Source organism: Cupressus sempervirens, chromosome 6 (assembly GCF_028749045.1).
Source record: "Cupressus sempervirens isolate cs-2001-9-10 chromosome 6, ASM2874904v1, whole genome shotgun sequence".
Lineage (NCBI taxonomy): Eukaryota > Viridiplantae > Streptophyta > Pinopsida > Cupressales > Cupressaceae > Cupressus > Cupressus sempervirens.
The window spans coordinates 391400722-391424919 of record NC_143123.1 but is presented as its reverse complement, the minus strand read 5'-3'; the positions used below and the strand labels follow the sequence as shown (position 1 = coordinate 391424919).

Here is a 24198-nt window from a genome sequence, read left to right as displayed (position 1 = left end):
GCATCACCCAAAAATATTTTATTTTTGTTTCTTGAATAAGGGTTGTCTCAGTGCAAAGTTGTTGTTTGTGAAGGCTTGTTACTTAGTAAGCCAATCATACGAACTCAAAATGTCCTAATTTCAAATGTGGATGTTCATCTTGGATATATCAGCCTACCAGTTCAGGCTCAGTGCCATATCATGAGTATTCGTGGATTTATTGTGGATTTTTGGTGTGTAATTTTGGTATAAAAACTTCAGGCTCATCGTTGAAGACCTTAGAGGCCCCAGATGGGCTCCTAAATGGAGTCAACTAGAGCTTGCACAAGCTCGGCCCTATAGATCAGAAACTAAGGATTCTAAAAAGTGGTTATAATAGCCAATTGGAGCAATAGTTCCGAAGTTATGGCCTTTCAAAGTTGGGCCGACCAAAATTTTGAATAAGTGTCAAAGGTGTATCGGGCTGACTCTATATGTAATTTAGAGTCATTTGGTCTCAAGGGTTACAGTTTGATATCTAGAAACTTCCCAGGTAGTGTAAAAATGTCTGTTTAAGGAATGCTCGTACATTGTCTAGGACAACTTTGGGTGATAATTCGCAGCTCTGTGTTGCAAATTATTGTAAAGAAGGTGCCCATGTGGGTTTGCATATTGTATTTCAAAATTTTGTGATTCTGCATTTGTAGTGATAATAAGAAGCCTATATTTTGTTCTCGCAAATTGTTGTTCTTTCTTTGTTTTTGTTATATGTTTGTGATATTAAGGGGAGCACCCTTCATCAAATGGTATCAGAGTGGACCTTCGTCAATGGGAGTGTCCCTTCATCAAGTGGTATTAGAGTACAAGTTCCTAAGTGTGTAAACAAATGGCCAACTGGGAGGCAGTTTGCACTAGAACTGTGGTTTGGGCTAAGCGTGTGGACAGATCACCAATTGTGAGGTAGTTTGCACTAGGGTTTCAGCGGAAGCACAAAAATGCCTCCACGAAGAGAGCATGGTGGAAAAGTTGTAGGTGATACACCTGAGGGTTTTAGAGCCCTCTAGAGACAGATGCAAGCATTGGAAGAACAAATGTGCCAAGGAATAAATCTAGCCGTAAGAGATGAAAGCAAGGATGAGGACGAAGAAGAAGAACATGTTGAAGTAGAGGCAATTCTGAACCCAAAGGAAGAAAGGCTTTTTAAAGCCATCTCCGCAATTGGAAAAAGACCTAAGTTTGAAGTTCCCACATGTTCGAGAAATCTTAACCTAGAGGAGATGATCGATTGGATCAATGAATTGGAAGAATACTTTGAGTATGAAGATATTGAGGATCCTGATAGGGTCAAGTTTGCTAAGGCGAAACTGAAGGGACATGCGAAGATCTAGTGGCAGGAGATTTAGTTGGAGAAAAATAGAAGAGGAAAGGACAAAATCACCAGATGGGACCGGATGATAGCTAAATTGAAGCAACAATTCATTCCCGTGGATTATGAGTTTGATCTGCTAAAGAAAATGCAAGGGTTGAAACAAGCAGGAAGATCTGTTCAAGAGTATACTTAAGATTTCTACCGAGTTCTCATTAGAACTGCCCATGAGGAAGCTAATAAGGAGAAAGTTGCCTATTATCTTAATGGGTTAAGGCCAAGCATTCAAGAGGAGTTGAGTATGGTTTGAATGACCAGTATTGAGGAGGCATACCAGTTTGCCTTAAGAGGTGAGAAGCTGAGCAAAAAGTTTGATAACAAAAATAGTGGTAGAGGTCGCACTGGAAGATCTAGAGGATGGTCTTATGGAGGCTGAAATGATGATCAAAAGAACAAGGATGAGGCCAGCAGTAGCAGTCAGAACCAAAGAGGAAACAATTCCAATCGTTTCCATGATCAAAACAATAGAGATCAGAGAGGACGAGGCAGAGGGAAAGGATCTGGAAGAGGAGGTTTCCGTGGAAAATACTTTCATTGTGGAGAAGGGCATAAAGCATTTAAATTTTCCCAAAGCCAAGGAAGGACAGATTGGAGAATAGAAGGCCAAGTCAGAGTTGTGCATGTTGATGAAGATGCCACATCATCCCATTCTAAAAATGCTAAAAGAGGAGAAGTCCCAGTTAATAGGAGTCTTGTTGATTGGAAAGAATGAACCTGATCAAAGGAGGAGTTTGTTTCGCACCAGGTGCAAATGCGAAGATAAGTATTGTAAGGTGATCATTGATGGTGGAAGTACTGACAATCTAGTGTCAGAAAAGATGGTCACAAAGTTAAAATCTCAAGAGGCAGAAACACCCGCATCCATACTCTATTACCTGGGTCCAAGATGACCACAAGGTCATGGTCAATGAGTAGTGCCTAGTGAAGTTCAAGATTAGAAGTCACTAGGATGAGATGCTTTGTGATATCATACCTATAGACATATGTCATATGTTGTTGGGTAGGTCGTGGCAGTTTGACTGGCATGTTGTACATGATGGACAAGAAAATACCTACACTCTGACAAAAGATGCAATGAAACATAAGTTGAAGTCATTGAAGGAGAAAGAAGAAAAGGTATGTAGTGCTACCAAAATATGTTTTGTTGATAGAAAGGAGTTTCTCAAAGGTATGAAGCGTGAGCATGTGTTTTGTTATAATCCCAAAAGATGGTAAAGAAGAAGTAGAGGAAGTACCTACAAAAGTTGCAGATTTGTTGGGAGAGTTTCCTGATATTGTGTCAGATAATGTACCTAATGGATTACCCCTAGTGAGGAAGATTAGTCACCAAATGGATTTAATTCTAAGAGCCAATTTGCCAAACAAGGCAATGAACAGAATGACACCAGCAGAAAGTGAATAGCTGAACAGACAAGTTCATGAGTTGTTGCAGAAGGGGTTGATTTGAGAGAGTCTAAGTCCATGTGTTGTACCAGCAGTATTAGCACCAAAGAAGAATAGAGAATGGAGGATCTGCACAGATTTGTAGGCTATCAACAAGATCAAAATCAAGTACAAATTTCCATTGCCAAGGATGGATGATATTATGGATTGTTTGAGTGGAGTTGTTTATTTCACAAAGATAAATCTAAAGAGTGGGTACCATCAGATTCGCTCAAAGAAGGAAATGAGTGGAAGATTGCCTTCAAAACAAGGGAAGGATTGTACGAGTAGTCAGTCATGCCTTTTGGGCTAACCAATGCACCGAGCACTTTCATGAGGCTCACAAATGAGGTACTAAAAGGGTTTCTAGGTAAGATTGTCATTGTCTACCTAGATGATATTTGGATGTTTAGCAAGACATTAGAGGAACATTTGATGCACATTCATAAGGTGTTTGATAAGTTGAGGGAAGAAAAGTTGTTGATAAATTTGAAGAACTGTAGTTTTTTGAAGGAGTTGGTGTACTTGGGATTTGTGCTATCAACAGAAGGTCTGATAATAGACCTTGAGAAAGTGAAGGCTATCCTTGAATGGCCCACTCCAAAGAGTGCAACTGAGGTAAGATCTTTCCATGGACTAGCTAGTTTTTACAGAAAGTTTATCAGAGGTTTTAGCAGTATTAGTGGACCTTTGATTGAAACAATAAAAGAGGATAGGAAAAAATTTAAGCGGGTTGTAGGAGCAAATAAGAGTTTTAATCTGTTGAAACTAAAAGTTATAGAGCAACCTATTTTAGCACTTCCAGATTTTAACAAGGTGTTTCATGTGATGCTAGTGGTACTGCAATAGGAGTTGTATTGAGCCAAAAAAGTAGACCTCTTGCTTATTTTAGTGAGAAGTTGAACGATGCCAAAAGAAAATATTTTATTTATGATCAAGAATTTTATGCTATAGTTCAAACATTAAAGAAGTGTAGACACTATCTTCTTCCTAAGGAGTTTGTTTTGTATACTGATCATCAAACCTTGCAATATTTGAATAGTCAAGGAAAATTGAACCGAAGGCATTTGAAGTGGGTTGAGTTTTTGCAGAGTTATACATTTGTTTTGAAACATAGGAATGGGAAGTCTACCAGAAATGCAGGTGCTCTAAGTAGAAGACAAGTTTTGCAAAAAGAAATGAAGATTGAGGTGGTTGGGTTCAAGGAACTCAAGAATTTGTATCCAAAGGATCTTGATTTTGGCGAAGCTTGGAAAGCTTGTACAGAACCTATTACACTTGACAGGACAAAGTGGTTGGATTTCATAATCCAAGATGGTATGTTGTTCAAAGGAAGTCAGTTGTGCATTCCCAGAAGTTCTATGAGGGCAAATCTTATCAAAGAGAAGCATAGTGGAGCATTTGGCTAGACATTTTGGGAGAGATAAGACCATTGCTTTGGTTGCTGAGAATTATTACTGGCCACAATTGCAACAAGACGTGAAAAAGTTTGTGCAGAGTTACAGAGTATGTCAGATGGAAAAAGGCGTGAAGCAGAATACTAGGTTGTATCAATCATTATTTGTACTAGAGAAGTTGTGGGAGGATGTCAACATGGATTTCATTCTTGGTTTACCAAGAACACAGTGAGGGCATGATTCTATATTTATTGTGGTTGACAAAATTTTTAAAATAACACATTTCATTCCCTACAAGAAGACTAGTGATGGTGTTCATGTGGCAGAGTTGTTTTTCAAAGAAGTGGTGAGACTACATAGCCTATCAAAGAGTATAGTTTCAGATCAAGATACTAAGTTTGTTGAGTATTTCTAGCGTACATTGTGGAAGAAATTGAAGATAGACTTGAAGTTCAGTGCATCACATCATCAACAAACTAATGGACAAACAGAAGTTGTGAATCAGAGTTTGGGTAATTTGTTGAGATGCTTGGTTAGAGATAAACCACAAAACTGGGATCTGATTTTACCATAGGCGGAATTTGCATACAATAATTCTATCAATAGGAGTACTAGTAAATCACCATTCCAGATTGTATATGGGAGCAGTCCCATAAATGCTTTTGAATTAAGACAGTTAGATAAAGGAGAAATAAGTAGTGCTAAGGCAGAAGAATTTGTTGAACATTTGAAGAATATCCATGAGGAGAGGAAGTACATTATTAAGATGAATAAACTGTATAAAGGTAAGGCAGATATGAAAAGGAGGTATAAGGAATTTCATATTGGAGATGAAGTCATGGTTCATTTGAGAAAGGAGCGTTTTCTTGTGGGTACATATAATAAGCTGGAAAATGAAGAAGTTTGGACCATGCAAAATAGTGAAAAGGCATGATTCTGGAAATGCCTATAAAGTAGAGTTGCCTGCTGAACTGAATATTTCACCAGTATTTAACATTTCAGATTTGAGAAAGTATTATGAAGGAGGTTGATGGAGATGAAGTTGTAGAATCGTAATGGAGTATTCTGGCAGCTAGTTTAACTACAAAGGAGATTGAAGAGATACTGGACAGCCGTGTTGGCAAAAGTACAAGGAACAAAATTCATGAAGAGAACCTAGTCAAATAGAAAGGGAGGCCTATAGAAGATTCATCATGGCTAGTAAGAGAGGAGGTTGACCGTCTTGGTTTTCCTCTGAACACCTAAGACGTGACGGGGTCACTTCTCAAATTACCCTGGTGTCCAATGCAGGAGGATCCTGGGTTTAAAAGAAATCTTGCATCACAAAAAAATATTTCCTTTTTGTTTCTTGAATAAGGGTTGTCTCAGTGCAGAGTTGTTGTCTGTGAAGGCTTGCTACTCAGTAAGTCAATCCTACGAACTCGGAATGTCCTAACTTCAGAGGCGGACTTTCATCTTGGATATATCAGCCTACCAGTTGAGGCTCAGTGCCATATCATAAGTATTCGTGGATTTGTTGTGGATTTTTGGTGTGCAATTTTCGTATAAAAACTTCAGGCTCACCGTTGAAAACCTTAGAGGCCCCGGATGGGCTCCAAAATGGGGTCGACTAGAGCTTGTGCAAGTCATGCCTTGTAGATCAAAAGCTAAGGATTCTGAAAAGTGGTTATAATAGCCAATCGGAGTAACAATTTGAAAGTTATGGCCTTCCAAGGTTGGGCAGACCAAAATTTTCAAAATAAGTGTCAAAGGTGTATCGGGTCAACTCTATATGCAAATTTAGAGCTATTGAGTTTCAAAGGGTTAGGGTTTGATGTCTAGAAGCTTCTCGGGTGGTGTAAAAATGCCTATTTAAGGAATGCCCGTACATTGTCTAGGATAGCTCTGGGTGATAGTTCGCAACTCTGTGTTGCAAATTATTGTAAGGAAGGCACCCATGTGAGTTTGCATATTGTAGTCCAAAATTCTATAATTCTGCATTTGCGGCGATAATAAAGAAGCCATATTTTGTTCTCACAAATTGTTGTTCTTTCTTTGTTTCTGTTATGTGTTTGTGGTATTACAGGGAGCACCCTTCATCAAGTGGTATCAAAGCGGTCCTTCATTAGTGGGAATGTCCCTTCATCATCAAGTTTATTAATGAAATTGATGCACATGATCTAGCAACTTCCTCAAACTAGAACAGCGACTCGTGTTTAAAAATTGTGGCTATAAATTCGTTTTGTTAAGTGACAAACAGCAATTCACATAACCAAGATGGCAGATTAATAAATAGCTAGTTGATTCTATAACAAATGGTTTAATCAAAACCAGCACATTAAAAGGGTGTGACAGAATAATAAGGGAGTGACTTTACAAATAGCAATTAAAAGTTCTTAACAAAAGGCAGCACTTGAAGATAAGGATATGGTCTAACTGGGATGCCTCTTTCTGAGTAAGGATGACTCTTTGGAAGCGTTCACACATCTTACAAAGCGGCGTGTGAAAGATATAAAATCAAAAGGCAAGAGTAATTGGAAAGTGTGTAGTGTAATTGTGAAGATAAGATAGAGATACACACCAAGTTGAGAGCAGGCATTGAATAAGATATATTATGATATAGGGCAGCTAATTATGAAGAGTGCTTCAGACCTGTACTGAAGAATATAAGCAGTCCATGTATGAGAAATAATTGTAGAATATGTGTACAGACATATGAAGTGTTGATAAGGAATACATGCAGATCTACAAGGAGATGTGTGAGTGTTGATTGATGGAGAAAAATCATATACATGAGCTAGAAAGTGTGTGTGGATGTGGGTGTGTAAATACATACATACATACATGTAAAGTATATAAAATTATTTAAAGACAAATAAAAGAAGAAAAGCAAAGGTAAATTTGTGAGAAGATCATACGTATAATTTGTGAGAAGGCACTTAAAATTGTTTTAAGTACCATATGTACAATATATACAACTCCCCCGGTCCCCCCACTGCCGTCCCCCCATCATCCCCCTACCGTCCCCAAATTAAGGCCCCTCTGTCCCCTTGTCCCAGAAACTTGTCCCCCCGTCCCCCCATCCCCCAGGGTGGTGCAACTATGATTAACAAGTAACTCTAAAGACCAAGACCATAGGTGGGTTACAGGTATGCTCATACACAACATAATGTCTGTCAACTACATATTAATGAGCATAAACCCCAGGGAATCATAATCAGATTCTGAGGGTAGATTACAGTTTGACTTAATTATTCATATAACTATATATTTCTAAAGGTTACATGTTATGCCTGGTAAATTGCAAACTTAAACATCAAGTAAATATCCTTTTCCATATACGTGTATATATTTGAAACATACAGGCACTATCTCATCTTAAGTTTCTGCAAATAATTTTATATGCAATACAAGAAAGATAAGATTATATATAATGTTATATATCTCAGTCTATAACAAATTATCATATAAGATACTAAATGCATCCTCACTGTATTCGATCATCTCCTCACAAGATAGATAGGGCCTAGGGTGGAATGATCATGCTACATCATACAAAGGCCAATTATAAGCCAGTGGAATGGGTCATGCTACATCATACAAAGAAGGGAGTCCTGCCGTGGAATGGGCATGAGCTACAACATATGAAGGCAAGGGAATAGGGCTTGCAGTGGAATGGGCATGGACGACATCATACAAAAGGCTAGTTCATATGAGTAGGGTAAAATTGATACTATGAGTCAACTCCTTATGCTGTTCACTTTTCCTAGGATTGGAATGATGCAACTGTTTAATTATCATTTCATGATAATTACATGATAATTATATGTATCTATATATATGCATGTGTACTTGTTCTTATTTGATGGTTGCAGGAATTACTCCTAAAGGAAAATAGAATAAATTTTCCAATTGGTAAGACATTCCTCCTAACTCAAATTATTTCAATTACATAACAGTGCATAAACTAAGACAGGTTCTGATAGGGGACATTAAACATACATCAAACTACCTACAAAATTCTCGTATGGTACTCTTGTTCTTGTCATGTCTTGTATCTCAATAGGACATTTTGGACAATCCTCCACTTATAACTCATTGCTTCCAAAATAGGAACTACCAAGGATTTGCTTAACACACTAAATCTCTCCAACAACAAGGTCGCATACTTTCTCAGGTTTAACGAAAGCTTTCTCCTAGGTCTGTCTCTTTTCATCCCCATCCCAGGATGTACCTTGCTACACCTAAATCTTTCATATCAAACTATGTTGACAATTGAAATTTCAAATCTAAAATCACATTACCATTTTCAAAAGCACCTCATCTACATATGATGCAATAATAAGAATGCAACCATTTTTAGTTTTTAAGTACAGACAGTCATTAGATTTAGATCTTTGAATTCTTGAACTCAATACATAAGTTTGAAATTTCTGGTACAACATCCTAGGAGATTATTTCAAACCATACAAAGATTTCTTCAACTACACAGTGGATCCTATTTATCTTTATTCACGAAATGCTCTGGCTATGACATGAAATTCTCTTTCTCCAAGTCACCATGAAGGAATGTTGTCTTCACATCCATTTTCTCAATATCTCAATCACATGCTGCTACAAGTGATAATAGAAAATTAATGGATGTCACCTTCGCTACAAGAGAGAAAATCTTAGCAAAGCCAAATCCCTCCATCTTAGAATACCCCTTTGTGCCTAACCATGCCTAACGCTATTCAACACTGCCATCAAAACCCCCTTTATTCTTGACATTCATTTACAGCCCACAGGTTTACATCCATCAGTAAAAGCTACTAGATCCCAACAATCATTTTGCTTTAATGCAACCCTTTCTTTGTCCATGGCTTTCTTCCAAGAATCTACATCATGTATGTCCATAGCCTCTCTAACAGTCCTAGGTGCATCAATGTTAGTAATTAATGTAAAATGCAATTTGAATCCAACAAGAAATAATTAAACCTTTCCAATGAATAACAAAATCTTTTTGGTTGATGCCTATCACGTGTAGACCTCCTCAGTTGAGGTTGAGGTTCTTCATCTTCTTTAGAATGCTTAGATCTTTTAGAGCTCTCCTTATCATCAGGTCCAATAGTGGTGCGTATTTCATCCTTTGTTTGAGTAAGTGGACTTTGAATTACATCCTTTTTCTCTTCTTTCTCTGCCTGCAATAATATAGTGGAAGGTTTCATCTCTCTTAAACTTACAGTTTTTCTACAGCGAACCTTCTAGGCCACTACATCTTAAGGCGTGTACTCTTTCGCATGAGCTCCATAGCCAATGAAGATATTTTTAAGTTGATTTAACCACCTTATTTCCCAACTTAGAACTCTTCTCACATAACACGTGCATATGCCTAGTAACGAAATATTCTGAGATGCGTCATTGAAGGTTGTTTACAAAACCATGCCTCTAGGGGTGTCTTATCAACAAGAGTTTATGTAGGAGATTCATTGATTAGATAACATCCAATGGCTACAACTTCAGCCCAAAAAATTTCGGAAAGGCCAACATCACTCAACATACTACTAGTCCTCTCCATCAACATTATGTTCATTCTCTTTGCAACTCCATTTTGTTGATGAGTGTATGTAGTTGACTTATGTCTTTCAATCTCGTTCTCTTTACGAAGCTTTTCAATATCTGCAAAACAAAACTAACCACTATTGTCATCCCTCAAACATTTAATCTATCTATCGTTCTGATTTTCAGCCAAGCACTTAAACTACTTAAATCAAATAAAGACTTAAGCCTTACTCTTGAAGAAATAAACAAATGTCCTACAATCTTCTATAAAAGAAACAAAGTACGAAGATTTTGATAGCAAAGGAACTTTTAGAGGACAAAACACATCAGCATGAATGCAGTCCAAATCCCTAGAAGACTTATGAGAAATATAAAATTGTACACAGTTTCATTTAGCAATATTCATAAAAGTCAACCTTTAGAATGCAACTTCAAGGCCTTTTACAAGGCTCTTAGATTTAGACCCTTCTCACCAATATACCCAAGTCATTGGTGCCATAACATTGTTTGCTCTGTTAGAAGCTTCATCTACAAAGGATGAGTACCTTTACATACCCAAAAAAAAAGACCACTGAAAGTAGATGCAAAAGATTTCTTCACCGCTTTGTGGAATGGTAAGGATGAAGTTTTTTTATTCAACATGTCAAAAGAGCCATAGATGCAAAAATTGCAACGTATTTGGCAAATTCTTAAAAACTGAGAACTCACAAGTTAGTGGGTGTACCATCTTTAAAAAAGTATACTCACTTTGTAAGACCTTAAGTATACTCACTTTGTAAGACCTTTTAGCTCTCTTTAGTGTGGTTTGGTACATTAGGGCTTCCTTTTGCATTAATAACTTAAATCAAGGTCATTTCTTCCAATCTTGCTCAAAAATCTATGTTGGCACAATTTTCTATGCATGGCTTCCCATTTTTTCCTCCAACCACAAAAATTATGCTTTAAATGCATTTTTGACCATTTCTTCTGCATATATCATCAGTTTTCCTTGATTCCGCAACATTTCTTAGATCTGGAGCCCATTTCTAGGACCTTTCACCTCCAGATTAGGGACAAGCACGTCCCAAACCTAGGATAAGGGACGAGGTTGTCTCTTACCCAAGTGTTTTCTCTAAGGAATCTCAAGCCGACATCAAATACTACTTTTTACTGCCTTGTGGAGTCAGCCCTTTTCAGTTTCTATTACAAAATCGCAATAAAAGAAGACCACCTCTCTTCATTTGGGAATACATTACACATGCAAGCAATCCATGATCATCTATAGACATCCATACAATTGACAAGCTATCCACGCTCAAATAATCAAGCAAGTGCATCCAAGAAGTTTCAAGCAAGCAAGGCATTCTTCATCCACGCATCCAAGTTCTTCATATTCCTTCTCCTAGATCTAACTTCATTCTTCATTGTGGATTGTGGAGTTTGGCCATCAAAGAGAAGATCTTCTTTCATACAAGCATTCATCATTGAGGCATATTGCAAGCACTTACATACATGAGATTTTGTCTATCATGATTTCCTTTGGGTTTTGTGTTGAATCAAGGCTATTGCATTAACATACTTGATTACATATTAAAACATAATTGCATCAACATTGCTATGATGTTCTTTATTGATATATTTATTTCTACTACATTTAGCATTCCTTTTCCAATTTTTATCTCATTTTAAGGTTGATTCCCCAACTAGGACTTGACTGAGGCAAGCCCCTCCCCAATAAATGAAAATTCCCTCTCTATTGTGTGCAAGTGCAAATTTGGAGCATAGTTTTGAACAGAAATCCAAGGGCTATTTTGTAATCACTTTCCAAATCCATATTTTATTTTGAAGACAGTCATTTCAATGTTGAGGTCGAGATCCTCCTTGACCCTATAGTTTCAATGATAGTGCAGTTGAAGATCCAACAGTCTAGAGCACAGATCTATGGATTTTGGCATCATTTTTCGCCCCAGATAGAGGATGAGGTCATCCTCCACCCAAGGTCGAGGGTTTGGTTGTTCGTGGCCTCTCAATTCATCCTTGGCCTGGTTAGAAACATAGATCAGCCCAGTTAAGATTTGGCATTTGTAGGGGATCACCATAGAAATCAGGTCAATACAAGCTTTCGATCAACAATAAATCAATCATTAGGCCTTCTTCCTCCATTGATCTCAACAAGGCACATATTTCCATTTCTTTCATTTCTCTTCCTAGATCAGATCACTTGGAATCAATACAAAAAGGTCTCCAAACTTGCAAGGATGAAGTCTCGTGCTTTTGCCCTTCTTCCTTTGTGGGCAAGGATTCCTCCTCTTGATCCCCTATCATAATGGTGGAGTGCCTACAATTTCATCCATTACAATGGGATCTCTTGTCATATAAGAAAATTGATTACAATGAGGGGGATTGGGAGTAGAGACCAAAATCAAGAACTGAGACAACTAATTTTATCACCATCATAATATCATTAATCAACGGTGAAATTTCATACTACCAGTGCTCAAAATGTCGAGTATGTTGACATTGATGTCAAAGGTTGATGGGCAAGGTTGTATAAATCACAGAGGATTATTCAAGTGATAAAGAATTGGTTTGAGTTGCTTGAGGTGTTTGAGCTGCTTAAGCTTGACAATAACATTAACACTATATCTTAGCTAAGGAGGAATTCTTCTCGATAACTTCTAGTTCGTCCTCTTGACACTAACATCAACACTCCCTCTTAGTTGGGGAGAATCTTCTTGTTAACTTATGGTTCATCCTCTGACACTAACATCAACACTCCCTCTTAGCTAGGGAGGATCCACTCAATATCTAAGTTATAGAGCAATCTCCACCATGGCTACTCCTAAAGAGAGGCTCCATCATGGCTGCTCCCACGAATGGAAACACAAACATTCACAAGAGTTCATCACGAAATCACTCACATGATGTTGTCATCTCACAATGACGGTCACCATAGCTACTCCCAGAGGGTGACTCAACACAAGTGTTTAGTCATGGAGTCACTCACATGACCCCCACCATGGCTATTACTCTCATGAATAAAAATATAAAAGAGCACAAGTGTTCATCACGAAATTACTCAACATAATTTCATCTTATCATAGCATTCACTATAGCAACCCCCAAAAGATGAATCAACACAACTATCAAGTCATGAATAAAAATGTAAATGAGCACAAGTGTTCCTCGTAGAATTACTCAACATAATGTCATCTTATCATGGCATTCACTATAGCTACTCCCAGAAGGTGAATCAACACAAGTATCAAGTCATAGTGACTCACATGACCTCCACCATGGCTACTCCCAAAGGGTGGGTCCACCATAAATAGTCCTAGAGGGTGGAACAAGGGCTTTCACCTCAAACTTCTCCCTCGTAGAGAAGAATGCTAAGTCGTGGATATTCTCACATGACATCCACCATAGCTACTCCCTGAGGGTAGGACGAGGGCTTTCAACTCAAAATTTTCCCTTACAGAGAATAATGCATTACAAGGGCTCACAACTCAAATTTCTTCGTCTCAAAAAAAAATGTTACAACGGTTGATACCCCAAAATTCTCCATCTTAGAGAATAATGTTGTAAGGGATCGCACCTCAAACTTCTCCCTCATAGTGTAGAATGTATTAAGAAGATCTTCATAATGATGTGGCTTTCTATGAAACTCAAGTTCTTGCATCAACCTCCTAACCTCCTTGTCCAAGGTTGTCTCTAATGATTTGACAAATTCCCTCTAAATCTAACATCAACCTTCTGACCTCCTCATCCAAGGCTTCTTGTGATGGATTATCAAACTCCCTTTGAATGTTAATTCTTCCTCTTCGACGAAATTGATCTAGATATGTGCCACCAACTAAGCCTCATAGCAGCAAGTTGTGTCTCATTCTTCATCAAGCATGACTTTCACACAGGATGCATCTAGCTCTTCTCTTGAATGCTCTTCAATCCAACAAGTATCCATCTATCCAAGAATATCATGACCTAGATGTCCAGATAAAGGCCTTCCAACCTACACACATGGAACTCCATCCCATGAATCATAGTCCTCTAAATGATCAATAGAGAAACCATGTCAACATGGTGCACTCCTTTTGAACCAATATGACCAAGATCCTCAGATGTCAACTAAAGTAGATCCTCTAGCTGCTCTCTTTGTCATGAAAGTATACCATAATCACATGACCCCAATCATGAAGATATCTTTCTCCAAGAATGTAATCAAGTTTGAATTGTCTCCAACGACAAGTGAATCAGCCTACTCCATTGTTGCTTCAACAATATCTTCCTCATCACTAGCAATTATTTCATATGAATCCTACTCATTTTTCCTCTTTGCATGAGATGCACAATTGTTTGCTCTAACCTTTAGATTATAGTAAATCATTCTCATTCTTAGAATTTAAAGAATAAAGATCCCCACAGAAGAGGACACTTCTGCTGTAAAAGCTTGGGACATTTTTTTCTTCAAATACTTTTAAGGTATTACTTCAGCATTATTTGCTAAAAAGAGACCATGCATAAGGTCCATTTTAGGATCATCTTCTTGATCCCCAAAATATCTGCCACCAATAAAGGATGAAGTATGCCTAGTTGATTCAGTGTTATTCTCCTCAACATCATCATGCTTATGGGACAATGAAAACAATGTCAAGTGTGCACTCTCAATCTAGAGCATTAGAACTATGAACTAGGCTTTTGGCTTCATCCTTAGTAACCTTTCCGACTCCTTGTCCCTCCACACCTTATAGCATCCACTTCTCCTCATAGTGGTCTGAAATGCCATGAGCTTTGCAAAAGGTATTTGGAAAAACATTCCTTAATGCTAGACATCCACCAAATAGGCAAGTTAGCCAGAATTCCATACTTCATCCTCAAGAATTTTATTAATTCCAGATGTCAGTCACATTGGTGGGTTGGTTCAAGCTACGAATTATCCATGCCCCAGGCTTGTTTCCCATTGTGAGAGTAATCTCTAATCCTTATAGCATTTCCCAAACAAGTGTTGCTACAACAGTAGAGGTCTTCAAACTTCTTCGATTTGTTCATAAGACCGCCTACTGCAAATACGAATTTGTAAATGGAATCTAGCCACAATACCATGAAGTCAACCCAAGCAAAATAGAGGGCACAATCAAATAGATGCACGCGCAAGTCTTCCAAACGTGAACTAGTAGAGCTTATACTAGCCACCATAGGCTTTCACTGAACTCAATCACCATGGCTATGAGCCTAGGGAGGTTTAATTAAACTCGATCAAGAACACACGCAATTAGCAATCCTTATTGATGTCTAATATTGCCATAGATTGGCCTAGGATTGCTAATTGTCACAAAGCTTAGATCATTAAATTCATAGATGGTGTTCTTGACATTCCAAGGGTGTTGCCAAGGAGTCATATGTGTGTCAAATGAGAATAGTGGGCATCGCCTCTTTGACCTTGATTATGATAGATGTATTGGCATCATATACTCTTCAAGCATATCTTCGATTTGTCACTTAAGCATTGGCACTTTAACTCTTCTCCAAGAACTATTTCATTCACATTCAATCTTCAAATACAAGTAAATCATCTAATGATCATTACATCCATCCACTATGATTTCTGATTGATTTTCAATATAGCAGATATATTGAGTGCAAATATTAAATTCAACCCAATAACATTAGTCTTATGCGGCCCAATATTATATCGATATCAAGACTCAATGGTTATCAATATGTAAATGTCCCTCAATTGTTAAGTGTTCAGAGACTTAGTCCCCACTCATGACCGAATCATCGTATCGATGCCATTTAATACTATTCTTTGCATATTGTCTTCAAATTATATTCCTCCTTATTTAACTTGTTTCCCAATAAAGCTCGCAAGAAACTATTATGATGTAGATGTTTGTATTCATAGTCAAACCTTTTGTGTCTTCCATCTTGTTGGAAAGCCTCCATGTTGACGTAAGATGCTCGCAAGAGCTGTGAAAGTTCCTAAAGCCTTAGGTGCCCCTTTACCAAGGGTCACCACTCCTCACATGTGGCCCTATCAATTATAATATAATAATTATATTATATTACTACAACTTGCACACCAACTTAATTTATTGAAAGGAGTTGTAAATATTTACAGAGCCAAATAACTAGATGATGCACACATTTTCTTTCAATAATTTTAATGAACCTGGAACTAGTAGAATGTACATGCTAACTCCTTGCCACAACTAGTTCTTGTCCCAATATTGACGTGGATGCTTGAGATGAATTATGGGGCCACGAACCAATACCAATACCCACGCTCAAACTTGGACACAGCAGTGCATTAAACACAGATGGTATGAGATTTCATGCTGCCTCAGCAAATTCAAACAGAAACCAACAAGGCAGTCAAACAAACATCAAACACGCCCCTTAATTGCTGAATTATAACCAGTCCTGTTAGCCATCCATTTCCCAAACAGATGGCAGCCATATTGAATCAATTAAATGCACAAATCCCTCTTCCAAACCCTTGATTGATCTGCAGAAGAGTAATCAGATTTAGGCATAATTCGTTGGCATAACAATCACCAATTCAAGTGCAACTCCACCAAAAGAATTCACCGTTCTCTCAGCAGCAAATGCTCAAACCCTTGGATACCTCTCAGCACAAAATACCAAAATGCAATAGAATGATTGATCCCTCTCTAGAGGCTGGCATTTATAATTAATGAAGCCAAGAAAGCTTCTTCCTTACACCAAAAGGCTAGTGACTTCATTCATACACTTATCACTTAAACGAAACTTTGCTTTTGGTTGCATATTCAAACTTTTAAAAGTAATAACTCCATGTACCTTTTTATAATTTTACTTAACTTAGGCTTAGAAGTTAACTAATAAGTAAAACTTAATAACTTCCATTATATTCCAAGCACCATAAATTGTCAAGTATTCATCCAGATGCAGAAATAGCCTGACCAAAAGCATTTCCCAAACGCACTGCTAAAAATGGAAACTAGCCCACTGACTTACTATAAATAGTAACCAATTGAGACCCTCAAAACAAACCATTAGCTCACAAGAGTCACAATGATGAGCTAACATAACCAAGCTCCTGAAACCTGCTAGAAAGGGGACAATACATAGGATGTGGTGAAGAAAGTGTTGAGATATTTACAAGCTACTTTCAAGTAGTCCCTGTGATTTTCTATTTATCCTAATGGACCTTATTTATCCTAATGGACCTTGACGTTCAGTTTGTATTCATAAATTTGTATATTCAGATTAACATTGACAATAGAAGATCCATTAGTGGATATGTTTTCATGATAATTGGTGATGCTATTAGTTGGATGAACAAGTGGCAAGTTGTAGTTGCTTTCTCCACTACAAAAGTAGAGTACATGACAGCTACTCCTGCTGCAAGGAAGCAATTTGGATTAAGAGATTGTGTTTTGATATTGATTTTGATGTAGGAAAGATTATGATTTGTTGTGATAGTCAAAGTGCCATTATCTTAGCTAAGCATTCTGGTTTTTTCCATGCTAGACAAAGCACATTGATGTTCAATTTCATTTCACTTGTGATATGGTAGAAGATGAAAAGGTGAAGCAGGAAAAGGTTGATACTTTGGCAAATGTCACGGATGCATTGACAAAGTCAGTGAGCTCTAAGAAGTTCAAATTGTGTACATATTACATGGGTGTTGGGGCCCCTAGCAATTGACATTGTAGGCTCTTGACAAGCCTTCAACAAGTGGGAGGATATTTGGATCGAGGTGTCTCAACCATAGCTTCAACATACTCAAGCTCAACAACTTCTCGCTATGGCCCAAAACAAGACTTAGCAAAAACTTCACAAAAAATTGGACAACTAGAAAAATTGCTTAAATTTAATTAGAAATGTTTTTTTTCAAGTGAGATACATCTAATGAGTAAACAAAAGAAAAAAGCTGAATCTAGATATATTTAACTGAAAAATGGGTACAAAATAGCATCCTCATGTGGAATGTTGATGGTTGGTAACCTAATAGTCTGAAGCAAAATTAAAATAGAAAATTGTCTTTGTAAAACTATAAGTAATACAACATCAAAACAATTTACGTCTTCCTCTTACCAGCTCTAGTAAAAACTAGGGGAGAGGTAAAGGGTCTAGTCCTAGGAGTCCATTGTAGTTGTGCCTCCTCACTTAATACAACTAGTTGTGCCTCGACCTCCATCCTAGAAAAGTGGCGTGAAATCTTGTTCATTAGACTATAGAGCAATTTAGAGTACTAAAAAGAAATGTCATTATTAAGTTCCTAAAAACCTAGATGCAACCAAAAGGAGATAAAACAATGTTCCACCGCCTGTCAAGATAGGGGACATCGAGGATAGGAGGTACTCAGTAATGTGGATATAAAAAACTAACTTATTTCAACACAATTTCCTCATCAATTTCTTCTTTTGTTTTTAAACTTGAAAGCAAGGATTTGGGGTTGGCATCCCCCAGTCGGATCAAGGGGCAACACATGTTGTAGCATCCCGAATTCTTCATTTTCCCTTTTATGTGACCTTTGGATTCTTCATTTCTTAACCATTTTTGTCTTAAAATTGATGTGTTTGAATAACCTTGGAAATCCACTTCAAATTTGTTTAAAATCAACATAAATCCTTGCAAATGATCTTGTAATACCTTGGAAGGGTGTTTTGTGGCTTGGACAGCAAATAAGAAATGATAAAAAACAAATAAATTATTTGTTTGACATCAAAAGTCCATTGTACAGCTGCAACCAAGAAAATGATTTGAACTTGCCAAGTTCTCGGCAAGTAAAGAAATAAATACTTGCGAGAAAACAACTTTTCACGAAGAAGTATGTGGCTTTTTCACCTATGGTAGAGTCCGTTGGTCCCAATCGATACTAGGAGGGGGGCTGAATCAATACCAACAATCAAACCGGTAAACCTTCTTGCCATTCTAATCACACTTAATAATATCCACTTAACCACTGACGTTATGATAAATGAAGTGAGATAAAAGCATATAAACTCAAGCTTAAAAGAATTCATCAAGAGACACAGAGATATTATACGTGGAAACCCTGAATGAGAGGGTGAAAACCACGGTGGGAGTAATATACCCACTAGCACTTGTAATGCATGTAAAGGGTCACCAGATTAAGAGCTACAAGTGTTTCTTCTAGAAATGCATCCCGCTCGGAATGCCTGTAACCTGTTAGGGTTACCCAAGCTTGTGAGCTACCTAGTTAAAGGATTTACAAGTCTCCTTTTGAGAGACACCTTGTTAGAGGATTTTTTTTAAAAGCTTTCAGATGAAGCTTGCCCTATTAAAGGCTTACAAATAGATGCAATGGTAAAGAAGCAATCTAAAAGTATGTGATCTAATGGTAGCACTGTCTTGCCTTGTAGATCTCGTTGCATTTCTTCCTATTTGCTTCATGAGTGCTCTTGGTCTCACCTTTGCTTGTGGTTGTTCGGAACAGCCCATCATTGTACCTCTTTTCTCTACAACTACTTCTCTGCTAACTTGCACTGCGAACAACACTTTGCGTTTTCTTGTGCAATCTTCTCTCTCTCACTCTGTCTCCTACTCTTTTCTTGCGCACCACACTCTAACAGCAACTTCTCTCTATTTTTTTTGAAATATGAACACTTATATCCATTCTGCGATGTTAGGGCATAGTTACCCATGAAGAAATTATCCCACTCAATTTCAAATTCAAAACTTGAATTCCATGTCTAGCTTGTTCACATAAAACCTATGACAACTACTACTAAGGTCTAGACTGGTAGCCCTGCCAACCTAAGTATGAACCAATGTGTATCCTTTGTCCTTGCCTGCTTCCTTCATTTAGATCTTGCTTCTGTTACATCTAATATGTCCGTCCTTCTGACTTGTCACGTCCCTGGTGACTCACTGTCGGTAGTGTAATAGCATAACTATGTATACTGGTTCATTCTTCTACCGGTTACCACGCTTCCTTGTTTCATCTTCACTCTTAGACCGGTTGTCAATCAATGACAACACGCTTATTCCTTCTTCGTGCCAATGAGACTTGTGGGATCAACAACGTCCTAACATTCACTATTTAATTTTAAAATTAATTAAAATGTTGTGGCATAATTATATTTATCCTAAATTATTGATTTCCTAAGTTATCATTCATCTTTGTGGAACTTCTTGGTGAGATGAAACCCTACATAGTAGGTGATCAGATGGCATAATCCCTACTTTTAGGAAGCCGGTGCCCACTTGGAAGATGCTATATTTTCAGAAGATGTCATATATTTTCATTTTGGACTAGAAATTGATTTGAAATTTCCTATGTTGACTAAAGAGTTGGTTTGTGATTTCTATTATGGATTGAAGCTGTATTTTAGCAAGTGGCATTTATGGTAGAGTTCACTTTTAAGAATTGGTGGGAGGTAAGGAATATGCCTAAAACAGATTTGGCAGTTTCTATGTGATGGTTGTAGTGCATATGGCAAGATGTTACTGTGGGTGAATCATGGGTTAGTGCTTTGGAAAGTTGTTATGTGCAACATGTCATGGGAATGGCAAGTTGTTGTTTTTGACCCAACTTAGCCTTTAGGTATTGAAGTTGGTTTTTGAGACCATGGGTGCTTACCTCTTAATGTTGAGCTCTAAGAATATGTGGTACCTTAGCTCATGTTGTGGAACAGGTTGAAGATTTTCAGGGACACTGTTATGCTGCCAAAATTATTTTAAAATCTTGTAATAGTGCGAAGACTCCTAAAGAGTATAGCTCTAAGATTGCTTTGTAACTATTGTTGTTGCTGATTAATACAATTGAGCTGAGTGTTTGGAGTGTGGGTTTTTTCACGAAAGCATTTTCCCATGTATATGTTGTGTTATAAATTTATTCTGTTTTGACAATCTGTTTAGGTTTATATATATGAGAATTTGAGTTATGAATGTTAAAGTGTTTAGGAATTTTCACATTCACTCTCATGTATAGTTCAGTTTAGGCAGTTGTATTATGTTGCCTAGTTTCCTTTCAAAGGTGGCATTGACTAACACCTTCAAGGAGATTATTGGATAGCCAGGATCAAGGCTTTATGGATTTGAGCAAATGATTGAAGCTGGCACGGAAAAAACTTGTACATGGCCTATGTGACACTGTTGCAGACAATTATTCTTTGTCCCTTAGAAACAATTGTGGTCTAGTGCCTCCCCCTTGTTCTTGAATGTATTTTACATAGGTTCTCCATATATCCTTATAAATTTATTGCACAAATGAATGTCTTTATATACCAACACTTAACTATATTAATGAAATTGTACGTTGTAAGTCAAGTTGGTTCACAAGAGCTAGTGAATAATGGTGGGAACTCTTAAATTTGAGCTTTAAAACTTATATTATGGGGGTATATTATCTATTTCTATTACCTACTATATTAACGAAATTGTACGTCAAGTTGGTTGGTTATATTAATGAAATTGTATGTCAAGTTGGTTCACAACAGCTAGTGAATAATGGGGAGAACTCTTAAATTTGAACTTAAAAACTTAAATTATGGGGGTATATTATCCATTTCTATTACCCAATAGGAGGTTCTTATTTTTGGGCTATAATTTTTGCTAGCTTTGTTTTATGTATATGTTGAATATTGTTTTGGTCATCCCTGCTATGCCTGTTCTCTTATTCCTGTTTGCTAGTAGCGAGAGGTCTCATGAAGAGAACCGCCATAACACAACTAGAAAACAATATAGGGGTAGCAAGAGAGAGGGAATGGACGCAACGCTTAGTACCGTATTGAACATTAAAGAAGATTTCGTTGACTCTAAAATAAATTAATAGTTATAAGTTTTAAGCTTTTAACCATGACTTTGATACCAGTAATTAAATGAGAAATACTTAAACAGCTTACATTTAAAAAAAGACATAGGATGGCATACGGAGACACCAAAAAAGAGAAATTATGGACTAACTGTTTTCCAATTAAACGGAAATATATCATGTAGCACCAGTATTATAGGTTGGACCCAAAACCTAGAGTTCATGCACCCAAACCTTATGTTAAAGGGGTTCACTTATCAAATAAACTAGTGTAAAAATTTTAATTATGTCAATCACTGTTAGTGCAAAAGAACAGCTGCTGGGTCCCTTCCCCTGTTGTGAAAGCAGGTTGCACACCACGAAAGAAAGAGAATGCATTATCAGAAAAAACGGCATTAAATAATAATAAATAGGGCAAGTAAATTAGTTGATTTAGAATTACCACAAGTTGCAGAAATGTTGAAGGTTGCGGGCTTCCCACTCACAATTGGATTTGGAGAAATGCTAACATTGTCAACCTGCACCTCATAGCTGTCATCCGTACCTGTACCACAAAGAAATTCAGTCAATTAAGATAATTGTCCAGCAGCTTTAGAAAATAGCCAAACTGTTTTTTTCTCAGCTAAAGCGATGAAATTATTACTGCAGTAGGTGGGCTTATTTGCAGCAGCTGGAAAAATGAATGAAGAAGCGGCGACAAAGAGAGCGCACAACAGCAATTTCTTATCCATGGCAAATGATCTCCACGGAATCTTTTAGGTTCGGGGCATTGATATGATATAACGAGGAGTTTGCCACGTGTTATTATTTCGGCGATTATGCTGAAGCTCCATTATCGCGAGATGCTATGCAAAGAACAGTAGTCAGTCAAAATGGAGTTATGTTAAAAGATGCAATTGGATTGACAGAACAAACGAAGAGAACAAATAATTTTGGGCACTGCCTAGTAGTGAATTGAACAGGGGGCGTCATCTAGTGGCCACCTTTTTTCAAACAATTATTTATAATTTGAATATGATATATAATTCTAATTGTAATTTTACTAGCACCTACATCTTTGAAGGGTGCAAGGTATATGCCGACAGTGTTATATATATATCACATAATGTTGTGGTATCTTTGTTGTAGAGTTCTTTCTTACTCTATTTTGTTTTATATTAGAACATTTTATGGAATCATGTCATCTTTATTATTCTATATGTGAAAAATAGTTACACTTTGTCTCATGTGTGAGTTGTTTCAAGCAAGATCCCTCAAATTTTAGGAAACTTGCATATGGATTATTTTGTATAAATAAGAGGAGTATCTAGAGTCTCTACTGTAGACATTGTTGTAAATGTCATTCTTTCTTTTTTATTTTTACCGATGTCAATTATTGCCTTCTATAGCATGTGACCCTATAATTTATGTATAGTAAGAGCCCATGACATGGTGAGTGGGAGTTTTCTTTACTAGCCTAATGTGATAGGCACAATCAACATACTCTTTGGAGATTATTGGTTTCATGATGGCCTACTATATTTTTAAAAACCAATGACAACATACATGGGGACAATTGGTGCCTTGCAACCTAGCCCATTAACAATGCCAATAACCTCAATGAGCATTCCATTAACAAGTCCTTCCACTATCAATATATTTGTTGTAAGCATATTGCATTGTTCTCTTCAAAGGAGTACATTTTTCCTAGTTGAAGTCTTCTTGGATTGTGGTTTTGTACTCTCCCTATCTCTACAGCTATATCTTTAATACTTACACACATAGAAACCTCTTATTTCTCCTTCCCTATCTTTATCTTATCTTATCTCTCGCTTTACCTTTTACCTCTCTCTATTTATATCCCATTTCTTCTATTCCTCTATTACCTCCCTATCTCTATCAATCTTTTAAGGTTTTTATCTCTATTCTCTCTTTCTATTATTCATCTTACTTGTGATGTGGACCCTAATCAGGCTCAGAAGTTTATTTGGCACAGTTTTCTCCCCATATTATTTTTACGAGGTCTTGGGGCAGCACCCCAGGTGTGCTCCCTATCGCAATACAAGGTGGGGTCGAGGGGCAACACCCCCCCCCCCACGGGGGTTTTTGAGGGAGCGCCCCCGAAGCCAAAAAATATTATGTTGTCTGTGGTGCCCTAATTTTTTAAGCAGCAAAAGCTTGTATAAAAAGGCTTAGGTTAGGGATTTCATAATGTAATGGTAATATTGTAGCTTCTTGCGGCGGTATTGAGCTGTAAGGGATTGTGGATTGTAATCACTGGATAATAAAAATATTGGACTTGTTGTTGGTGGACGTAGCCCAAGGATTGGGTGAACCACGTTGTCTTGTGTTCTCTTTTGTGGGGTCTATTATTTTTTGATATTGGTTGTATTTGCGTGCAACTATTATTTCTAGCTGAGCTTAATCCTAACAAGTGGTATCAGAGCTAGACGGTTGTCACTTTTTTTAGCCAGACTATCATCATTTTTTTTACCTAGGTCATCATCATTTTTTTTTAGCGATCCTCTGCAAGAAGGTCTCACGGTTGAATGGGAGTAAAGGTAGATAAGGGTAAGCTAAAGGTGGAGAAGTTTAATGAACAAAACTTTCAATTATGGAAGATGCAAATGAAAGACTATCTTTATCAAAAGGATTTATGGAAGCCGTTGGAAGGAAAATCCAAGAAACAAGGAGCTATGTCAGATGAGCACTGAGAGATTTTAGACAGAAAGGCACTTAGAAGCATTCGATTA

The 24198-nt window shown here is 37.3% G+C and overlaps 1 protein-coding gene across 1 annotated transcript in view; it reads right to left on the bottom strand.

Moving 5' to 3' along the window:
• The window catches only part of LOC149552699 (phosphatidylglycerol/phosphatidylinositol transfer protein-like), a 99286-nt gene extending 77073 nt beyond the window's left edge, over window positions 1-22213 (bottom strand). The window contains exons 1-2 of the mRNA XM_089788260.1: window positions 22110-22213; window positions 21909-22010 (exon numbers count right to left, since the gene is read on the bottom strand). Of these exons, the coding sequence (XP_089644386.1) occupies window positions 21909-22010; window positions 22110-22197 (190 nt within the window). The 5' untranslated portion in view covers window positions 22198-22213. The remainder of the gene's footprint in view (window positions 1-21908; window positions 22011-22109) is intronic.
• Between the last annotated feature and the right edge of the window lie 1985 nt (window positions 22214-24198).